The 18,240-nt window shown below is 35.4% G+C and overlaps 2 protein-coding genes and 1 long non-coding RNA gene across 4 annotated transcripts; 1 reads left to right on the forward strand and 2 right to left on the reverse strand.

Moving 5' to 3' along the window:
• Nucleotides 1-633: 633 nt before the first annotated feature.
• Nucleotides 634-7,085, reverse strand: LOC135657619 (ATP-dependent 6-phosphofructokinase 6-like). Of its 2 annotated transcripts, none has more exons than XM_065175985.1 (14): nt 6,583-7,085; nt 5,742-5,788; nt 5,599-5,638; nt 5,375-5,437; nt 5,149-5,286; nt 4,838-4,996; nt 4,680-4,733; nt 4,165-4,233; nt 3,916-4,045; nt 3,431-3,471; nt 3,108-3,332; nt 2,729-2,777; nt 2,496-2,650; nt 634-1,009 (listed from the first exon to the last, which is right to left on the reverse strand). In XM_065175985.1, exons 1-14 carry the CDS (start codon nt 6,847-6,849, stop codon nt 830-832), a joined length of 1,617 nt encoding a protein of 538 aa, XP_065032057.1. In that variant the 5' UTR covers nt 6,850-7,085; the 3' UTR covers nt 634-829. The 2 variants fall into 2 exon arrangements, with proteins under 2 accessions (XP_065032057.1, XP_065032058.1); XM_065175986.1 differs by lacking the exon at nt 6,583-7,085 and adding an exon at nt 5,961-5,985.
• Nucleotides 7,086-10,172: 3,087 nt separating this feature from the next.
• Nucleotides 10,173-12,925, reverse strand: LOC135672551 (uncharacterized). Its single transcript, XR_010513007.1, has 3 exons — nt 12,861-12,925; nt 10,391-11,073; nt 10,173-10,308 (listed from the first exon to the last, which is right to left on the reverse strand). It is a non-coding gene; the product is annotated as an uncharacterized LOC135672551 (long non-coding RNA).
• A 290-nt stretch (nt 12,926-13,215) lies between these two features.
• LOC135672552 (profilin-A-like) lies at nt 13,216-17,674 on the forward strand. The gene is made up of 3 exons (XM_065181045.1): nt 13,216-13,453; nt 14,653-14,790; nt 17,397-17,674. The coding sequence occupies exons 1-3, from the start codon at nt 13,331-13,333 to the stop codon at nt 17,529-17,531; spliced, it is 396 nt and encodes a 131-aa protein (XP_065037117.1). The 5' UTR covers nt 13,216-13,330; the 3' UTR covers nt 17,532-17,674.
• The last annotated feature ends 566 nt before the right edge of the window (nt 17,675-18,240 follow it).

Below are 18,240 nucleotides of genomic sequence, written 5' to 3' on the forward strand. Positions count from 1 at the left end.
TTTGGCATATCATTCCGGACATCTTGAGTTAAGCATCAAAGAATGTCTCGGAGCGACTGTCACTTCCTCGATCATCCATATTTTCGGACATCGGATAGTATTTCAGAGTCACTTCCTTGTTCATTCATATCTTCATTAATAAAATTATTTATGATGAATCCTTGAGTCCAAATATGGCATCTCGGATAGTATCTCAGAGTCGGGTAGATCGACTTGTTTCCTTCTTGAGTCCAAATATGGTCGACTCACTCCCCCAACTTCATATCGGGCAACTAACTATCAACAACTATAGTATCATAGAATTGTTGGAGCGATTATCACTTCTTTAATCATCCATATCTTCAAACCTTAAGTTAGCCACATTTTTTGACCATCCATATCTTCATGGATCATCTATATCTTCATTAGTAAAGTCAAATCCTCAACGTCTCAGGGTAGATTGATATATTTCCATCTCAAGTCCAAATCTAGTCGAGTCGCTCCCCCAACTTTGTATAGGGCATCAAAATATCAACAACTACAGTAAAACTCAGAATCAAGTGTTTAGTGCAAAAGATATTATTTAATGTTATAATTATTGCGATAATCTAACACAACTATTGCAATAATTCAACCACTTAAATATCAGCATGATTGTAAAACTTTGTAATCGAACAATTAAACTCGTTGTCCGAATGCATATATTATTTAATGTAACAATCACACTGACCACGATCCAAACGCTTATTTGATACCCCAAGACAAAAACATCACTTAGTAACGCCGCCACACTCTATTGTTACACCTCAAACTGCTTATAGTTTGTCATGCAGTTAAGCAAAGCCCCATTCTAAGTAGAACCATTTTCCATGCTTTTTTCCTCATCCGCTGTCTGCTTCGGCTTCTCCTCCATCATTTTTGCTTCCTCGACGTCTTTAGAGCTCAAAAAGCTCGGTTGATTGGTTGAAGACAGCAGCCTTGCCCACATTCTGTCGGTTATGACAACAGTGTTTCTTGTTTCTGTCACCCTCTGCAATCATAGAGAGATTTGATGAGAAGATAAAGCCAGTATCGGTCACTTATGGAGAAAAATCTCCTCTAAGAAAATTCTTGTTATCAGAAACCAGCAAATAGAAGAATCCAAGCATGCAACAATTTACATATCAGTCTTACATGAATGAAAAAGTACCCAATGTAGCTCGAAATGATAATCAAACTAAAAGGATCATATATGAACATGCAAATGCAGTGCAAGTTGCACTGATAATTGAGGTGAAGTCTCTCCGTAGGCTTCTGCCAATAATGATGGTCAAATGAATAAATGTAAAAATTTTATCTAAAATGGGCTACTCATCATATCAGATAACAATACAATAGACCTGACAATCTTTCACAGGCATAATATATTTTGTAAACACAGTGACCAGACTTTAAAGGCATCTTCTAGTCTCCTCTATGTAAATATTTTATTGTCTTTATGGGAGATTCTTCATTTGGAAAAAGTTTGAAGCTAAAATTTGGTGTTCTTTTCGGTTAGAAACTCACATTATCCTTTGGTGGAATTAGTACACACATTACAATGCATCAAAAAGTTGCCTTGGCCCAAGAAGTGTCAACTATATAACACAAATATAGGAAAAAATAAGCTAAGGAAAGCAAGGATTGACAAAAGGAACTACAAGAACGATTTACACAGTAGCTACTTTGAGAGCTTCAAAGATTCAGCAATTCTGGAATTTACTTCCTGGAGGCTAACATGCTGTGCATATATGCCTTGCCATTCAGCATATGATTTAAGTGTAAATTTGGGTTTTCAAGTTAAGGATGCCAACAATCTCTGCTTTATAACACATCAAAATAAACTATTTGCAGACAGGAAAATTGCTAAGTAGAATTTGACATTAAGATGAAAATTCAAGTCCCTGGTGCAGTGGGTTAGGCCCTACAGGAGCTGGATTAAAATTAATAACGACGACGCTTTTAACGATGATTCGCAGGCTGCTAGGGTGGGATTCCTGTTTTGATCTAATGATGGGCGATATCTGCTAGTTGGATGCAAGAAGATTGAAGGTTTCAGTGGCCGGCACGGCACAGTGAACTTATGGTTGTGTGCCATACTGTAAAGACTGCAATCAGTGAAGGATTCTTTGTTTGTGGAAACTGAAACTGATGCTCTTCAAATTATACATGTCCTTAATCAAGAGGGCAAACCACCATGGAGGTTTACTAACCTAACTAGAATTTTTTTTAATCTTTCGAACAAGCTTCAGGTTTGGAAAGTGATTCATGTTCATAGAGAGGCTAATCGGTGTGCTGACTGATTAGCCAATCATGCCAAAAGTAATCAGATAGAGGTTTTGTGGAAGGACAACTGGCCCTCTCTCTATCTTTCTTTCTTAATATATTATTTTCTTTTGGGAAAAAAAGGATGAAAATTCAAGCCATCATTAGAATTTGACTTGGAAGCCTGATTGCAGCTAGTAAGCTTTTGATCACATGGTTGTAAGTATACTTACATCAAATGGTATGTATGTGTGTCTTCCATTTACCAGCCCCACGGTGAAACCTGTATATCCAGCCATTGCCCCATGCACCGCACACTGTGCCAGAAGCGTGCAGTAAACATTGTCGGATGCGTTGCTTGGAATTGCCCGAATCATGTATGTTGGATCTGCATTCCAAAGAATAAACCTCTTACATCTGGTTAATCACAGTTAGATGTGTGATTATGCCAAGACAGCTCACGTACCTATATATTTAAGATTTATGACCATCTTTTGTCTGCTTGTGAAATAATTCTACATGAGAAAAACAATTAGTACAGTGGACTGCTAAAAATTTTGTTCTTCAATGCAGATGTATCATACTGTTTGCTATGAGAAAACAGGAATCTAAATAAGTTACTTCTAGGTTATTTTGGTCAGCTGATTAACTTCAGTGTAACTCAAATTTAAAGATGAAATGTGTGTCATGCAATATTTAAGATTGTTACTTTCCAACATTGAAGGAGAGACACCCCAAATTGTAAGCTGCAGTACCAACCGTTTGCAACTTATCAGACGGATAGTATTATCCAGATTGAATTAGTAATACAATGAAAGGATATTAATCTGAATATGCAAACTCACTTTTATCCTCTGAGATAACCATAGCCCAACATCAAGGAGTAACTTGTTTCCAGAAGCATCTTCATGATTCATTGACCTCATACTTTCAGCAATTAGATCTTGCCCTGCCCCCTCAGCAACAACAATAACCATGTGTCCATTTTCTTTTAGCTGCTTCTCCATGTATTCAAAAAGACCACCTTTTCCTTCCAGATAAAATGGTGATTCTGGAATTAAGCAGCAGTCCTAATTGAAAACAAAATGAAACAAATAGAAAACAACATGTCATTTCTTCAACCAGCAGATCCAAGGGTCAAGTTAATCCTGGAGATTATGACACTTACCACATCTCGGCTTGCAAGAGTAGCATACATTGCAAGGAACCCTGCACCAGTAAATCTTCTTAGCCCATTAAGTATGACATCACATGATAATGTGTGAATTTAATCTACATAATCAAGTCTGTCGAACATTGATAGCTCATGTTAACTGAAACAAGCATTTAGAATCACAAAAAAATTATTATGATCTCTATATTATAAAAAACCTTAGATAGCATGTGGGTACTGAAGTTTGAAGCTCATGTAGCTTCTGTTGGTGATACTTAATTCAAACAGCATTTTGGCATGCACATATCAAGGAACAACATGAAGCATGGGGCTATATTGTCATCAGCATGCTGATGGTAAATGTCTAATTTTCCTATATATTAATTTGAAGAAAGAAACTTTCTTGTTATATACATGTCAACTGTATCACACAATTTTACCAATTTAAAAATGATTTATCACTATCAGATTTGATCATTTTACCAAGAAAGGAGTTTTACCACTATAGCGGCCCATTAGTTTTACAACGCCTATGCCATTTTCAACACTCCCAGCCTCAACATGTGCGGCATTAATTGCACGCTGAGCCTCTTCAACAGCAGTATCAAAACCAAAGGACTTGTCAATAACCTGAATTACAATAACAACTAAGTGTGATGATGAAGTGGTTGCAAGAATTTTCAGGCTCCTAAGATGACAAGGAAGTTTGTTGAATTACATATGTAGAAAATAGTAAGAACAAGTAGTACCGCAATGTCATTGTCTATTGTCTTAGGAATCCCAGCGACAGAAACTTTGAGACGACGCCTTCGAATTTCCTGTAGGGAATGATCAATAAGAATCTATTGAACAGATCATATTTCTAAAATTTTAGAAAAAGGTCATCACTATTTTCTAAGATACAGTTGAAGGAGAAATCAAAATAGAGAATAATTTTGTCTCTCTGTATAAATAGCAGTTTCAAGTTGATATTTTACTTCTCCAAGCAGTAGAAAGGAAGAAGTAGGTTTTGGAGGAAGAGTGGAAAGTCAGAATTGTCAACATGAGTGATTATCATCAACAAAAACAAGAGAGATTATTAGCACTTCATGTTAGATTTTAATGGATGAAGCTATGTCCATAAATCTCCACAATAAAAAATGAATAAAATGAATATCATCATGTGATGTCACAAATATTAGCAGAATCTGACATTCAGTTAGTATGGAGCAATATATTTCAGAGACTGTAATCAAGAGAACTTCTGGCTTCCTGACGTTTTTACCTCAAATATAGCAGCTGCTCCCTTTTGTGTCCCATCACCTCCAATGATATAAACCTGGCGAGCATATGATTCCTCATAAATTAATGCGAAAAACTGACATTCTCTTACCTTGAGGCAAATAAACAAACTTCACAATATAGTACAGCCTAAAATTGAACCTGATTAATCCCACGATCCTGAATGTTGTCCACTATCTTTAAAGTATCATGGCCTCCTCGTGATGTACCAAGGACTGTGCCACCACGTTTATGAATATCATTCACGCTCTTTGGTGTTAATTGTATGGTGTTGCGAGCATAGAATCCCCTGTATCCACCCTATAATGCCACTGAACTTGTAAGTCAAAAACACTACATAATGATGTAAATGCAGCATCATTAGAAAGCATATAACAAAGTTAGTAAATGAAGCACCATGCAAAAGAGCCAAGGAAGAAGGAGCTGTATGCAGTTCAGCAATTAGTCCTCACCTCAATACCAATTATTTTGTTGACACCATACATGTGTGTCAAGCCACATACAATTTCCCGAATTACAGTGTTAAGCCCTGGGCAAAGACCTCCACATGTTACAATGCAAGCATGGACATCATCTGACTCAAAGTACACCTAAATAATACCAAGGTTACCTGTCAGTGAAATATTGCTCATTCAAACTCACGATTAGTATACTAGGAAACATATGCAGTTGACGTACCCTTTGGCGAGGCCCAGCACGCCGAAAATGGAGGCCCCTTGGGCTATCTCTCTGGACAACAATCTATGGACCACAGAAAAACAATTTGTTACCATATATAACACAAACATATTCTAAGCCATTGTAAAATCAATTGCATCTTTCCATTTTGATGTGTAAAACAGAGTTCCAAACTGTGCTAGTCCTTGCATTTAACTTAACTATGGGGAGCATGAACAACTCACCTTCTCAGGAACAGTATCATCCTGATCAACAAAGTATTGCCTGGTGATAATATCAGCAAGTACATGAAGAATGGTATATCATTAAGTCCTGCTAAACACATGAGAGATACTGAAAGATGGGATGAGTGACTGAGTGAACATACTTGACAACTGAATAAGCCGGATTATCTTGGAGTGGATTAAGGTATGCCTGCAACAAAAATATTATCACATCATCACAGCACTTAAAAGTTCTGTTTCCAAGAGAGTAATTCAAAAATAATGAGTATCCGCTTCTGTCTTGACTTAATAGGCATATATATAAAATGACTACAGTGGATGAAAGCACATAAGAAGAACAGAAAACCAAAGGTGTGCATTACTTGATTAATAGTCCTCCTAGAATCCAGAAGAGCAATTAATAGACATAAGGCATATAGAGCAAGTTTCTATATTTAGCTGATTTCTGCTTCATGCTCGAACAGCCTATCAGAAAAACATAAAACTGAAAATTTTAGCCGGTAAGATTCGGAGAATCAATTAATGAATATGAATAAGTTGTTGGACAAAGGCATCAAACTTCCTCTTTTTTATCCAGAAGAGGCACTGCCTAGTTATCTAAGATCCCAATTTTCATTCCTTTTTTCCTCTCTCCTCACTTATCTTGATTATTCTTACGTCGAGCAGAGCTAAATAGAAAACATTCTGAGTTATTCACTTGGTATATCACTGGCAATTCTAATTAGAACTTGATACACTGGCCTGACACTATGATCTCAACTAGATCGTTCCAGTTATATGGTGTCTCCAGAGGCAACACCAAACACTAACACGAAGCCATAACATGCTCGCTTAACCTGTAAAGATCAGGTATTCCTGTCTGGTCTTTTACTGTTGTCACTGAAGATGGCATCCAAAACCTGAAAAGGGTCGGGGTTCTTCTTTCACCCAAAGCCCAAAACAGCTCATAGCAAGAACTTGGAGGTCAAAGAGGGGTGAACTCACGGGGAGTTCGGGGAGGTAGTCGGTCAGGTGGGGCACGTCCTCGAGGACGTACCCGAATTCCCCCTTGACGATCTTGACCGCGGATCGCGCCTCGCTGCCCATGATGGGAGGGGAGGACAGGGCGGGGGATCTCGGGGAGGGATCAGGGGCAGCGGAGGAGAGGGAGGGGGTGCGGACGCGGGGGAGCGAGTTGCGGAACTCGAAGTCGAGGATCCGGCGCCCCGTGGGCGACTGGGGCTCCTGGGGGTCACACGCCTCGGAGTGCATCGCGGCTGCTCGACGAAATGCCGGACGCAACGGGCGGCACAGTTGGGGTTGAGGACGAAGCCATCTTCAACTATATGTATATATAGACAAATAGATCAATAAATTAAAGTCGCGGCGTGCTCTCGATGTCGTCACGAGAGAGAGAGGGAGGGATAGGGATTTGTTTAGCTTTATATTTCGGAGGTCTCGTGACGTTCGAAGAAGGGAGAGCGAGAGACGACGGAGAGGAAGAAGAAGAAAGCGGAGAGGGCGGAGAACGACGAAAGCAGATCGACCTATTTAAATAATGGTGAGAATGACTACTTATTTACGACATTGCCACTGTGACGTCAGTTACGGTCCCCGCGGATTGGTTCGAGTGCCGCAGAATCATTTCCAACGTATGAGAAAACGCCACGTCATCACAGGAAGGATATATCTTTATGACCTAATTAAAAAATTATATTAAAATTTTTATAATTATGAAAATAAAATATTTAACTTTATTTATCCGTTAATTTTATGAATTAAACCATGAAAATAATAAGTAAAAAAAATAATTTTAATATTTCAATTAATAATGATGAACGACGATACCATTAAGGGTCACGGATGACTGTTGTGAATGAGGAGATCAATGAAATCACGAAAATAATAAGTAAAAAAATAATTTTAATATTTTAGTTAATAATAATGGACGACGATACCACTAAGGGCAACTGATGACTGCTGTGGATGAGGAGAGCGATAACAAGAACGATTCTTATGTCTTATTATCATTTTCTCACTGTCAACTATAATATTGAAATTACTTCTTTGTTTATTATTTTCATGTTTTCGTCGCTAAAATCAATGAAACTAGAATAAATGGAGCTATATGTTTTGCCTTTATAACTATAGATATTCCAATATAATTTTTTTAAAAGTGTAAGGATTGTGATATTAATGTCTAACTATAGAATATAATCTATAATTAGTCCACATTTATCACTCTCAATCGAGAGAAAAACATACCGATCTAATAGAGCACCTAAATCTAATTTAATCTAATTAGATGGACAAAATAATATCTTTAATTGAAATTAAATATTTTTCTACTTAATTATCTTATTTTAAAATGAAAATTATTTAGGATTCAGATGCCATTATAACTTGTAATCACACTTGAAAAATAGCAATCAAACATGATGTATGACTTCATCTCTCTTGCATTCATATTTATTGGATAGCAAAATGGGGATCCAATAATTGTTATATTAGACTATATTTCAGTTCAGAACACAATTCTAAGATCCATGTAGCACTATGAAGGAACTAAAATATAATTACTATAATTAAATAAAGAAGATTAACTTCTTAATTGATAGCCTTGGAACTTAATCATTCAAGTGAATCAACGTACGAAGAAAAATTAGTTGAATTGGAGGTTGATTGAAGTCATAAACGAGAATCTCGCTTGCAATATTAAAATAAAAATATTGGCAACTGGTTTAAGATGATTCTTCTTTCTTGTAAAATTAAAAATATGCTTAGTACCTTTTAGTAATTTAAATAGAAATTAGAGCCGTGGAAGATATGGATAGCAAACTCTCAATCAAATTGTTGCATGTAATAAGTAATAAGGAGAAGTGATCTTAGAGCATTATTCAAAAGAACATGATCTTAAGTTACTAATGATAGTAATAAAAAGGTCAAACCTTGGAAATACTTCTATTCAGTTTAATGATGTTGCAAAGTTTGCTTTTAAGTGATGTGCAGTATTACGAGACTCAATAACCAATCAATTCAATGGGCGATGAATTATTGTATGTTAGTCAACCTAATTATATATTAGATCAATCGACATCCAAGAAGATAACAAATGGTACCTCTAATTGTAAGATATGTCATGTAATACTTAACATGGAAATGGAGTTTTGACATATATAACCATAACACTCCAACCAAATAAAACATTTCATGAAGCAATCACCAAGGTTAGTACTGCATTTCCAAATCAATCATTCCAAGATAGCAAATGTAAGCCTCATCTTCTTGTGCACCGTCAATCAAGTTTAAGCCAAATCACATATTTGTTCTAATATAAAACTCCATTTAATTATGTTTTGTCCCCCACATAGCTTTCTTTTGCCCATAGTAACCAAGTTGCTTGTTTGTATAATGAGTGCATTCAAATGGTGGACAACGAGATCCCTCTTCACATCCCAAGATGTTATGTGTGAGAGATTCTTATACAATTTAGATTTTGCACAATAATGAGATCCTTCGCATTTAATTTCCTATCAAATTAAATATACTATTTCAAATACTGATAACTCCAAGATCAGTATTTATTTGGAATATAATTTTTTTTATGATACAGGAAAGAATATATCAGACTGATTTTTGATATATCAAAATTATTATCATTATTATTTTATTTTTTTTCAAGACAAGTTGTTCCCTGTCATACGCATGCAAGCACGAGAAGGAATGAAAGAAAAGTGGCATGACCTGCATCAGCCTTTTCAAGTTTATAATCTAAAATAATGGCTTTCATGAGGTCTTTAGAGGGACGAATAGATTATTAACAAAGGAAACAACCATTATTGCTTCTTTTTATTTGTATCAGGACTTGACCTGATGGATGAGTATGGAATCACATGACCCAGAAACGTTATGATGCCAAACTAATCAATGTCATAATTCTATATTAAACCGAATATTACATCACAGAAACAATAATGTGAATCACTACTCTTTCAGTAATGGATAGATAATGAATGATGCAATCACGCATGGTTTAATTTTAAAACAATATTTACTTTTTATTGTTGTAAAGATGATTTGGACAACAAGCAATAGTTTCACCATTTTTAAAAAATTATTAGACCAGTAAATCTATCATATGAACAGATTATATGACACATGAAGGGTACTTATTACACCCTTAATAATGAATCTTTAGAGGCATTCTCAAGGTTTCTTTTCTACATTCTAATGTGGAAGATTATTATGTGCAACAAATATAATGTTCATGTCAAAATCCCAAGTACAAGAAGGAACTGAAATAATACTTGCATTTTGCATAATGGAAATTAGTCAGATACAGAATGTCACAGATGAATACAAAATGTATATTTATATAAATGAGAAGGGATGGACTTCAAAACATTTGGATCAAATCTCATGTTCTAGAAGTTTTCAACTATGGAATACCAATTAATCTTATATTGGTTGTAAGTGATATTTTGGTCTAAGCTAGATTAGTAAATGAGCTAAATTTTAGCTGTCAATAAAAGTGAAAATAAGCCCACCAATTGACCAATTTTGGATGAATGAAAAAAAAAAAAGCATCTTTAGATGGGGAGCTGATTTTTACAGATTACTGTTTTCAAACAATATTTTTAATTTACAGTTGATGGTTGAAAAAAAAAACTTACATTTTGCACAAATAGTATTACAGCCTCCTTCCCAGTTGGTCACAATTAATTCAGTCCCCTATAAGAAAAGGAGAGGAAAAAGAAGTTAATCAAAGATAATTAACGTTTTCCCATCTTTAGGACTTACCAAGGGATCATACCTTAAAGTGCCATGGAAACACTTTGAGCACAAGGAATCCTGCAACAGTAGGAGATGATGCCAGTAGGAACATCATAAATTGTAGTGATGATGCAGTAGATCACACTCTAGGAATGGATCTTATTGGGTGACAACACCTCCAGAACCTGTCCATTAGTGAAGCCTTTCTAGTTCTATAATGGTGCCATAACAACTGATCTGGAAAACAATCAATGCATGTTAAATATAAGAGACCTAACACAAGTTTATGCCCCTACCCACATTGTTCTTACTGTTGAACTTCATTAATTAGATATATTAGGTAGAAAGAAAATTTATGTTCTTAAGGGGATGAAACAAACCATTTGTTTTTGTCTAGTTGCCTTGCAGGCTCGCAGATAGTGTCATGAGAATAGTAGACTAAAATACAATGGGAACAACCTAGTTGTGATATAAAAAACAGTAGTGACATCGAAAATGCAGACAAGTTTCAAATCTGTGGATGCCAATAAGCATCTGAACAAGTTATCCATTAGATGCGTCAAATTATCTATAGCATGTCTCCTTCGAGAAATCCAACGATAGGCTATCACAACGAGAAAGATAAAACCGAAGAGAAAACCTGAGAACTTTGTCCTGTGAAAGAACAGTGCTATCATCTTTTTTGTCTTGCCTTGCAACTTGCTACTTGATTATATGCCTTTCCTGTCAAGAAGGCCAATATGAAATCAAAGTCAACCATGAGGAACATCAGCCTCATCAAACAAGGAAACATTTCAAAAAAAAGAATAACTAAGATTCAATTTTAGCTGCATGACCAAATGAAATGAAGCCATGAGGTTGAAAATTTAGTATAAGAAATTAAGGAGTGATGACTGCAATGGCTCCTCAAATATGGATCCACAGTGAATCTTCTTACAAAAAACATACTTAACAATTACTTCATTTTGGCTTGGAACATGCATGACTATAAGAAATACCAAGTAATTAGAAACTGGCATAGCAAAACTAGAATAAACTGATTTACTTCAACAATTTTTTTACTTTTACAGTTAATTACACCATACCATCTCCCCAAGATGATACTGTAAATGGTGAAAGCATTATCTCTTGGAAAGAGAACAATATTTTCTTAAACATATTTAATGCTCAATGGAGGTCCTGCGAGATCGAGAAGAAGGAAGATGATCTATAATTCCAGGTAAAAATTGCAAAATTTGAATTGCATGAACAATTATAGTGAAGGGTAAGTGGGATGGATGTATCCAAATTCAGTTTGTAAGACATGCTATATTATTCAGATGAAGACAAAATACTCAGATATAGATGCTATATCAAAAATCTTACAAATGAGATGGAGACAGCTAAAGGAATCCTACTAAGTCGAACTTTGACAAAGATATACAACAACCTACACAAGTCAATCCCATTAAAAACCTGCCGTTGAGGTTTAAATGTAATACACAACAGAATTTTTGAGAAAAATTCTGTTTCGGACCAATCAAGTATATCATCTTCCAACTTTGTCATTTCAGATATAGTTGCTATGCTGGTTCAAAGACTACACAGTGTGCAGCAAGTTTCTGGATTGTCTGCTTTGAGAGGAATGACAACTTATCATAATAGTACATGAATGGTTCTACTTCACTTGCCTTGTTCATTTACTGTCTTATGCTCTCCCAAGAGAGCCTTTTATTCTGCAAAAAATCCAAAAGGATACTAATAGCACTTGAAGTAAAAAAACCTTTGTCTTAAAGGTTTTTCATCTATGGCAATCTGGTTTGGAACAGAACCTGCTAAAAATACAGGAAGCTTGCTCAGGGGAAACTTAATTGGACACCATGTTGTGGCATTTTGTGTCATTACAATGCAATGACGAAGGCTATACTTTGTGCTCGGAAAGGCCAGAGCTTCAGCTTGAGCACATCCAAATGCTGCATCTACACCAATCAGACACGTCCCCGTGCAAGTGCCAATCAATCATAAACATGGGCAAGTCTGTCAGCAAGCATCCATCTCCACTGCCAGTACAATCCAGCACAGCAAAGAACAAGCTCCAAGTGCGCAATCACTCTCCCTATCTCATTACCAAGCCATTTGAAAAACCTAGATTTCCTCTAAACAATACTTCCCATGAAGAAATCCACAAATTAACCATCCTAAGAAGCTCTGCAACAAAAGTACAGCATTCTAGGTGACAAATTTCCCTTGTCTGCAGAAAGCATGAAATACCAAGACACTAACAATAACATCAACTTTATGATATTGTCAATCCAATCTCGAATTGAAGGAAAACATGGAGTAAGAAATGAACTCGAGAACGTTAAGAGAACTGGCCACGAAATAACGAACCGATAAGAGGTCGCAAAGAGGGAGATCGACATGGACGAAACGCAAGAATGATCGAGTCTAAACAGAAGATCGTGACGAATGGAATCGTTTACACAGCAAAAGAGCGTTCGGGTTAGGGTTAATCTTCTCGGCATACCAACCTTGGGAGCCCTGAGGCGGGAGACTGCAACGCGATTGCATGATCGGATGGTTAATCGCGAAAGGTTTAGGAGGTTACAAACGGAACTCGGGTTCTTGACGGCGTTCATTGGGCTTTGGGCCCAATATGAAAAGCACAACAAAGGCCAACCCACTGTTATGGCCTCCGTCATGCGTGACACCTCCTTCCAAAGGTCGATCGGGGCCGTCGGATTCGAAGTCATCCTGTGTGACGTGGTTTGGGTCACTCGGCAATTATTGTCAAAGCAATGCGCATAAGTTACGCCACGTCGATCAAATTGCAGCATTATTAAAGCCGGACTTGGAGGGCACGTCTTCAGTCGGGTTGAGCGAGTGGTGGGGCAGCACTTCAGATCCGCTCTCCCCTCCCATCCTCTCGTCCCCTTCCCCCCAAAACTAGATTTAAAGCCCGAGAGGGCGAGAGAGACCGAGAGAGAGAGAGGGAGAGACGATGTCGTGGCAAACGTACGTCGACGATCACTTAATGTGCGAGGTCGAGGGCCACCGTCTGACGGCGGCGGCGATCATGGGTCAGGACGGCAGCGTCTGGGCGCAGAGCGCATCCTTTCCTCAGGTTTAGCCCCCAATTTCTATTCGCATTCCCTCCATCTTGGATCTTACGATTTTGTTCAAGGCATATTATATGCTGGATTCTGCACTTTTTGCCTTTGGTGAATTGACCTTGCTGGGAGATTGAGCAAATTTGTTGTATGATGATTTAATTGGTTTATTTGACGATAACTGGTAAGATATGGTTTTGATGAGCCATGTGTTTGGTCTGATTGGATTTGGATAGTAAATTTGTAGTATGATTGATTTAAATGGTGTTTATTTGACGATAACTTGGCAAGATATGGTTTTGATGAGCCATGTGTTTGGTCTGATAGGATGGATAGTTCCGAACTGGCGATTGCTGTAACATTGTGTCTCTTGGTATTGGGATATGTATTATGTACTTGGATTGACGTAGATTGGTTGCGAATTTTTGAGTATATGATAAATTTATGCCGTTGAAATTTGTATTCTTATTTAAATTTAGTATCAGAACTTTGTGTCTAATTTCTCCTCTCTGTGTTGTGATTGACTCTCTTTTTGGATTTTTCTTGAAAAATTGCAGATAAACATGTATCACACCATGCGTAAATTGCTGTGCATAATATTAGTGTCACATGATTCGCATGATCCTGAGTGACAATTTTTTGATTGATTTCATTCAATTCAGAAGTTCTCTTATGCATGATATCTTATTGGTTTAGTTCTTTAATACTATCCCAAGACTCTAATCGGGTTCCATCTTGCTTGTTACAACCCCCAGTGACTGGTCGTTATTTTAATAATGTTCTCAAGTCTCTGATTGTGATTCTAATTTCTTACTCGATGTCAATACATTTTATGAACTATTTGCTGCTTAATTGAGGTAGTTTTGAATGTGACAATGTTTCATCAGATCTATGCTTATATGTCATGCAGTGGTGCTAGTTTCTAATGTTTTATACGTGATATCTATTCTTATTATTTTCATTTATTACTCCAACCATAGCTAATAGATCATATAAAATCCTTTTGTGTTATTTCATGCTAATATGCGTGTGAATGCTTGAAATGTTCTATACATGATATCTTTTCTTATTCTTTTCATTTATTACTCCAACCATAGCTAATATAGATCATGTAAAATACTTTTGTGTTATTTCATGCTAGTATGCATGTGAATGCTTGAAATGATTTCCTCCTGTTGTCTAAACTGATGTTTCTATTTATTACCCTTTATAGTTTAAGCCTGAGGAGTTCACCAATGTAATGAATGATTTCAATGAACCTGGATCGCTAGCTCCCATTGGCTTATTTATTGGATCAACAAAGTACATGGTAATTCAAGGAGAGTCTGGAGTTGTCATTCGTGGAAAGAAGGTGACTGTGCTCTTTCTTAGTATGTCATTATCTTGTAGGATGTATCGAATACTTTCCTAGCATTCTCTTACTGTGATGACATTCTGGTAATGCATTCATACAGTAGATCATTTTTTGAAGTGAACTAGTGCATTTTTCTTGCTGGTCTCATGGATGCACATGATATGCTAATTGTAGTAATTCTTCATGTTGACAGACACATGAACTAAACACAAAAATGTCCAGGTAACATTTTCTGAAGCAAGTAGAATATTCATTTATGTTAAAGTATAGCATTGGACATTGTTAATGTCAGGCCTGTGATGACAGTAGTGAATTTTTATTACGTGGTGTGATGGCATCCTAGGATGATCAATTTATATTTTATATGCACATTTTTTGTCAGTTTCTTTCTTTGCTTCTTAAGTTTATGTTGTTGAGCATTAAAGATCAATGTTAGGTTGAGAATTCCAGGTTTTTATTACTTCTTGGGTAGTTCTCAGTGCGTAAGTCTGTAACATCTAGAAAAATTGCTTTACATTTCCAATCTTGAATTTATATATTGCATCAGGATGTAATCGTTTCCCTGATATATGGTCCTTGTACTTTGTTGCTTCTACCCTTTGGCTTGTGATTTCCAGTAGCCATGGTTCTGGCCGCTTCAACCACCTGAATTGTCACTGCTCTAACGGCATTCTAAGAGAAGTTTGCAGTTCAGAACGAGGGCTTGTTTTGTTTATTATAGCGTTGCACACTATATTAATCGAATAAATTTTCCAACTTTTTCACAAGTTTATGCAAGGATATCTCAATCTAAGCAAATCTTTGTTTGAGTCACAAGCATCTATATACATACATACATACATACATACATACATATATATATATATATATATATATATATATATATATATATATATATATATATATATATATATATATATATATATATATATATATATGTATTGATATATATATATACATATATATACATATATATATATATATACATATATATATGTATATATGTATATATGTATAGATATATATATACATATATATACATATATATATATATATAATCTTTGTTTGAGTCACAAGCATCTATATACATACATACATACATACATACATACATACATACATACATACATACATATATATATATACATATATATACATATATATATATATATAATCTTTGTTTGAGTCACAAGCATCTATATACATACATACATACATACATACATACATACATATATATATATATATATATATATATATATATATATATATATATGTATATATGTATATATGTATAGATATATATATATACATATATATACATATATATATATATACATATATATATGTATATATGTATATATGTATAGATATATATATACATATATATATATATATATATACATATATATATGTATATATGTATATATGTATAGATATTTATGTATATATACATATGTATACATATATACATATGTATATATACATATATATATATATACATATATATATATATATACATATGTATATATATATGGCTTTGACTATGGTTCCAAAATCATCGATTTTGGTTAGCCTAGGGTCGATTTTGGAATCAGAATCAGAACCTCTGATTCAGGCAGTTATGGTTCTAATTTGAACCATCAATTTTTTATCACTTTTAAATTAAAAATAATTTAGAAATAGAAAAAAAATATATTTATAATTTTATGTTTATAATTTAAAAAATAGATGCATATCTATAATGAGTGCAATAATATAAAAAAATTAATATAAAAATATAAAATCACAAATAGATTATGCTATCAAGATTCAAACCTAGGATTAGGGTTTAAAACTAACTATTTAACCATTTTACCATAGGTGCTATAAGTATTATATATATTTTTTTTATCATACTTAATCGGTTTGGAACTAGAATCGTCGGTCTAGAACTAAAACTGTTGATTTCAGTTTCCCAAAATTAAGAACTGGAATTGAATCACCCGGGACTGGTTCCGGTTCGGTTTGGAACCAACAAACCGTTAGGTCGATTCGGTTCCGATTCCAGCTCGATTCAATTTCGGTTCGAACGTCAGGTTATATTTATATTGTATAATACATATAACAATGTTTTGAAGTCTTTCCAATCTTAGTTTTGATGCCTTTTCAGCTGCATGCAACCAGAATGGGGTTGCTTTGCTTTCAAACCTTCTATTAGCATTTATTTTCTTCCCAGCAGTAAACAGATAATTCTGTGTATCTAGAGTTGCCAGTTCTTTTATAGGCTAAACTTTGGGACTAGAAAAAACTGATTAGTGCTTCAATGTATCAGACAACCTCGGCATTTTGTGAATTTAGATAAATATTTATCAATACACATGCTAGATACCGAATCCTATTTCTAGGGCTAAGTTTTGTAAAGATTGCAAAGTCTGCTTATGGCGGAATTTTCATGGGACAATATTGTTGATGCTGCTGCCATACTTTTATCTCGCAACACGGGCTCGGCCCTGCCTCATAGTATCCAATTTGCTACACTAGTTTGAGGTTATTTTAAGAAGGCCTTTTAGATTCACAGTTCTTGTATCGAGGTTCTAAAGAAATATTCTTTTCCATGACAGGGATCAGGTGGCATCACCATCAAGAAGACAGGCCAAGCAGTGGTCATTGGCCTTTATGATGAGCCAATGACTCCAGGCCAGTGCAACATGGTTGTGGAGAGGTTGGGTGACTACCTCATTGATCAGGGCCTGTAGTTCATCAACTGGCGCATGCCTCCCTCAATTTTCTCCAGCAAATGAAAATGTGAAATTTTCTTCATTTCAGCTATTTTGAGAAATGACCATAGTGTAATAATTTGGTGAACAGACAGGAATATTGCAGTCCATCTTGAGTTGTTCTTTCTTGTTTTTTTAGTCCCCTTCTTTCCCTCCCCTATTCATGTGTTAATTTGCATTTCTCTTTTCGATGGTTTGAATTCATGACATTTGATAAGATGGATTCTTGGTGTAAGCTCTTCATTTTACATCCTAGCAATGAATTGTGTCTGTTGCAATGAATACAATAATGCAATATTAAACTGGTGCCATGATTCAGATAATGCTGTGTACTTGATTATGATTTGTTCATGCCTAGGAATCAAGTGATATTGTATGTTGTGAGCATGATTAGTTCCATTGAATTCATGAAGTAGCCCCTTCCATCAAAACTCTTTAGATCTAGATTCATATCACAAGATACAATTGCATAATGCAATTGTGTTCTTTTTCACAAGTTTATGGGAGGATATCTCAGTCCATGATTATTAAGCATATTTTTAGCTGCATGTTAAGCATAATTTGTAATGATATAAATCTGGCAAATGTAAATCATTCACCGATATTTAGATAGAAAAAAAGTATGCAACAAACATAGTTAGATATATCGATCATCCTTGGAGAATAAATTCTCCAAATTATATATATC

The sequence above is a fragment of the Musa acuminata genome, chromosome BXJ1-4 (assembly GCF_036884655.1).
Source record: "Musa acuminata AAA Group cultivar baxijiao chromosome BXJ1-4, Cavendish_Baxijiao_AAA, whole genome shotgun sequence".
Lineage (NCBI taxonomy): Eukaryota > Viridiplantae > Streptophyta > Magnoliopsida > Zingiberales > Musaceae > Musa > Musa acuminata.

Coding starts and splice junctions, on each gene's coding strand:
- LOC135657619 (XM_065175985.1), bottom strand. CDS start 6,849: ATGCACTCCGAGGCGTGTGACCCCCAGGAGCCCCAGTCGCCCACGGGG. Junction 4,734..4,837: donor AGGATCGTGGGATTAATCAG/GTTCAATTTTAG, acceptor TATGCTCGCCAG/GTTTATATCATTGGAGGTGA. Junction 4,046..4,164: donor CAATAGACAATGACATTGCG/GTACTACTTGTT, acceptor ATTGTAATTCAG/GTTATTGACAAGTCCTTTGG.
- LOC135672552 (XM_065181045.1), top strand. CDS start 13,331: ATGTCGTGGCAAACGTACGTCGACGATCACTTAATGTGCGAGGTCGAG. Junction 13,454..14,652: donor AGAGCGCATCCTTTCCTCAG/GTTTAGCCCCCA, acceptor TACCCTTTATAG/TTTAAGCCTGAGGAGTTCAC. Junction 14,791..17,396: donor TTGTCATTCGTGGAAAGAAG/GTGACTGTGCTC, acceptor TTTCCATGACAG/GGATCAGGTGGCATCACCAT.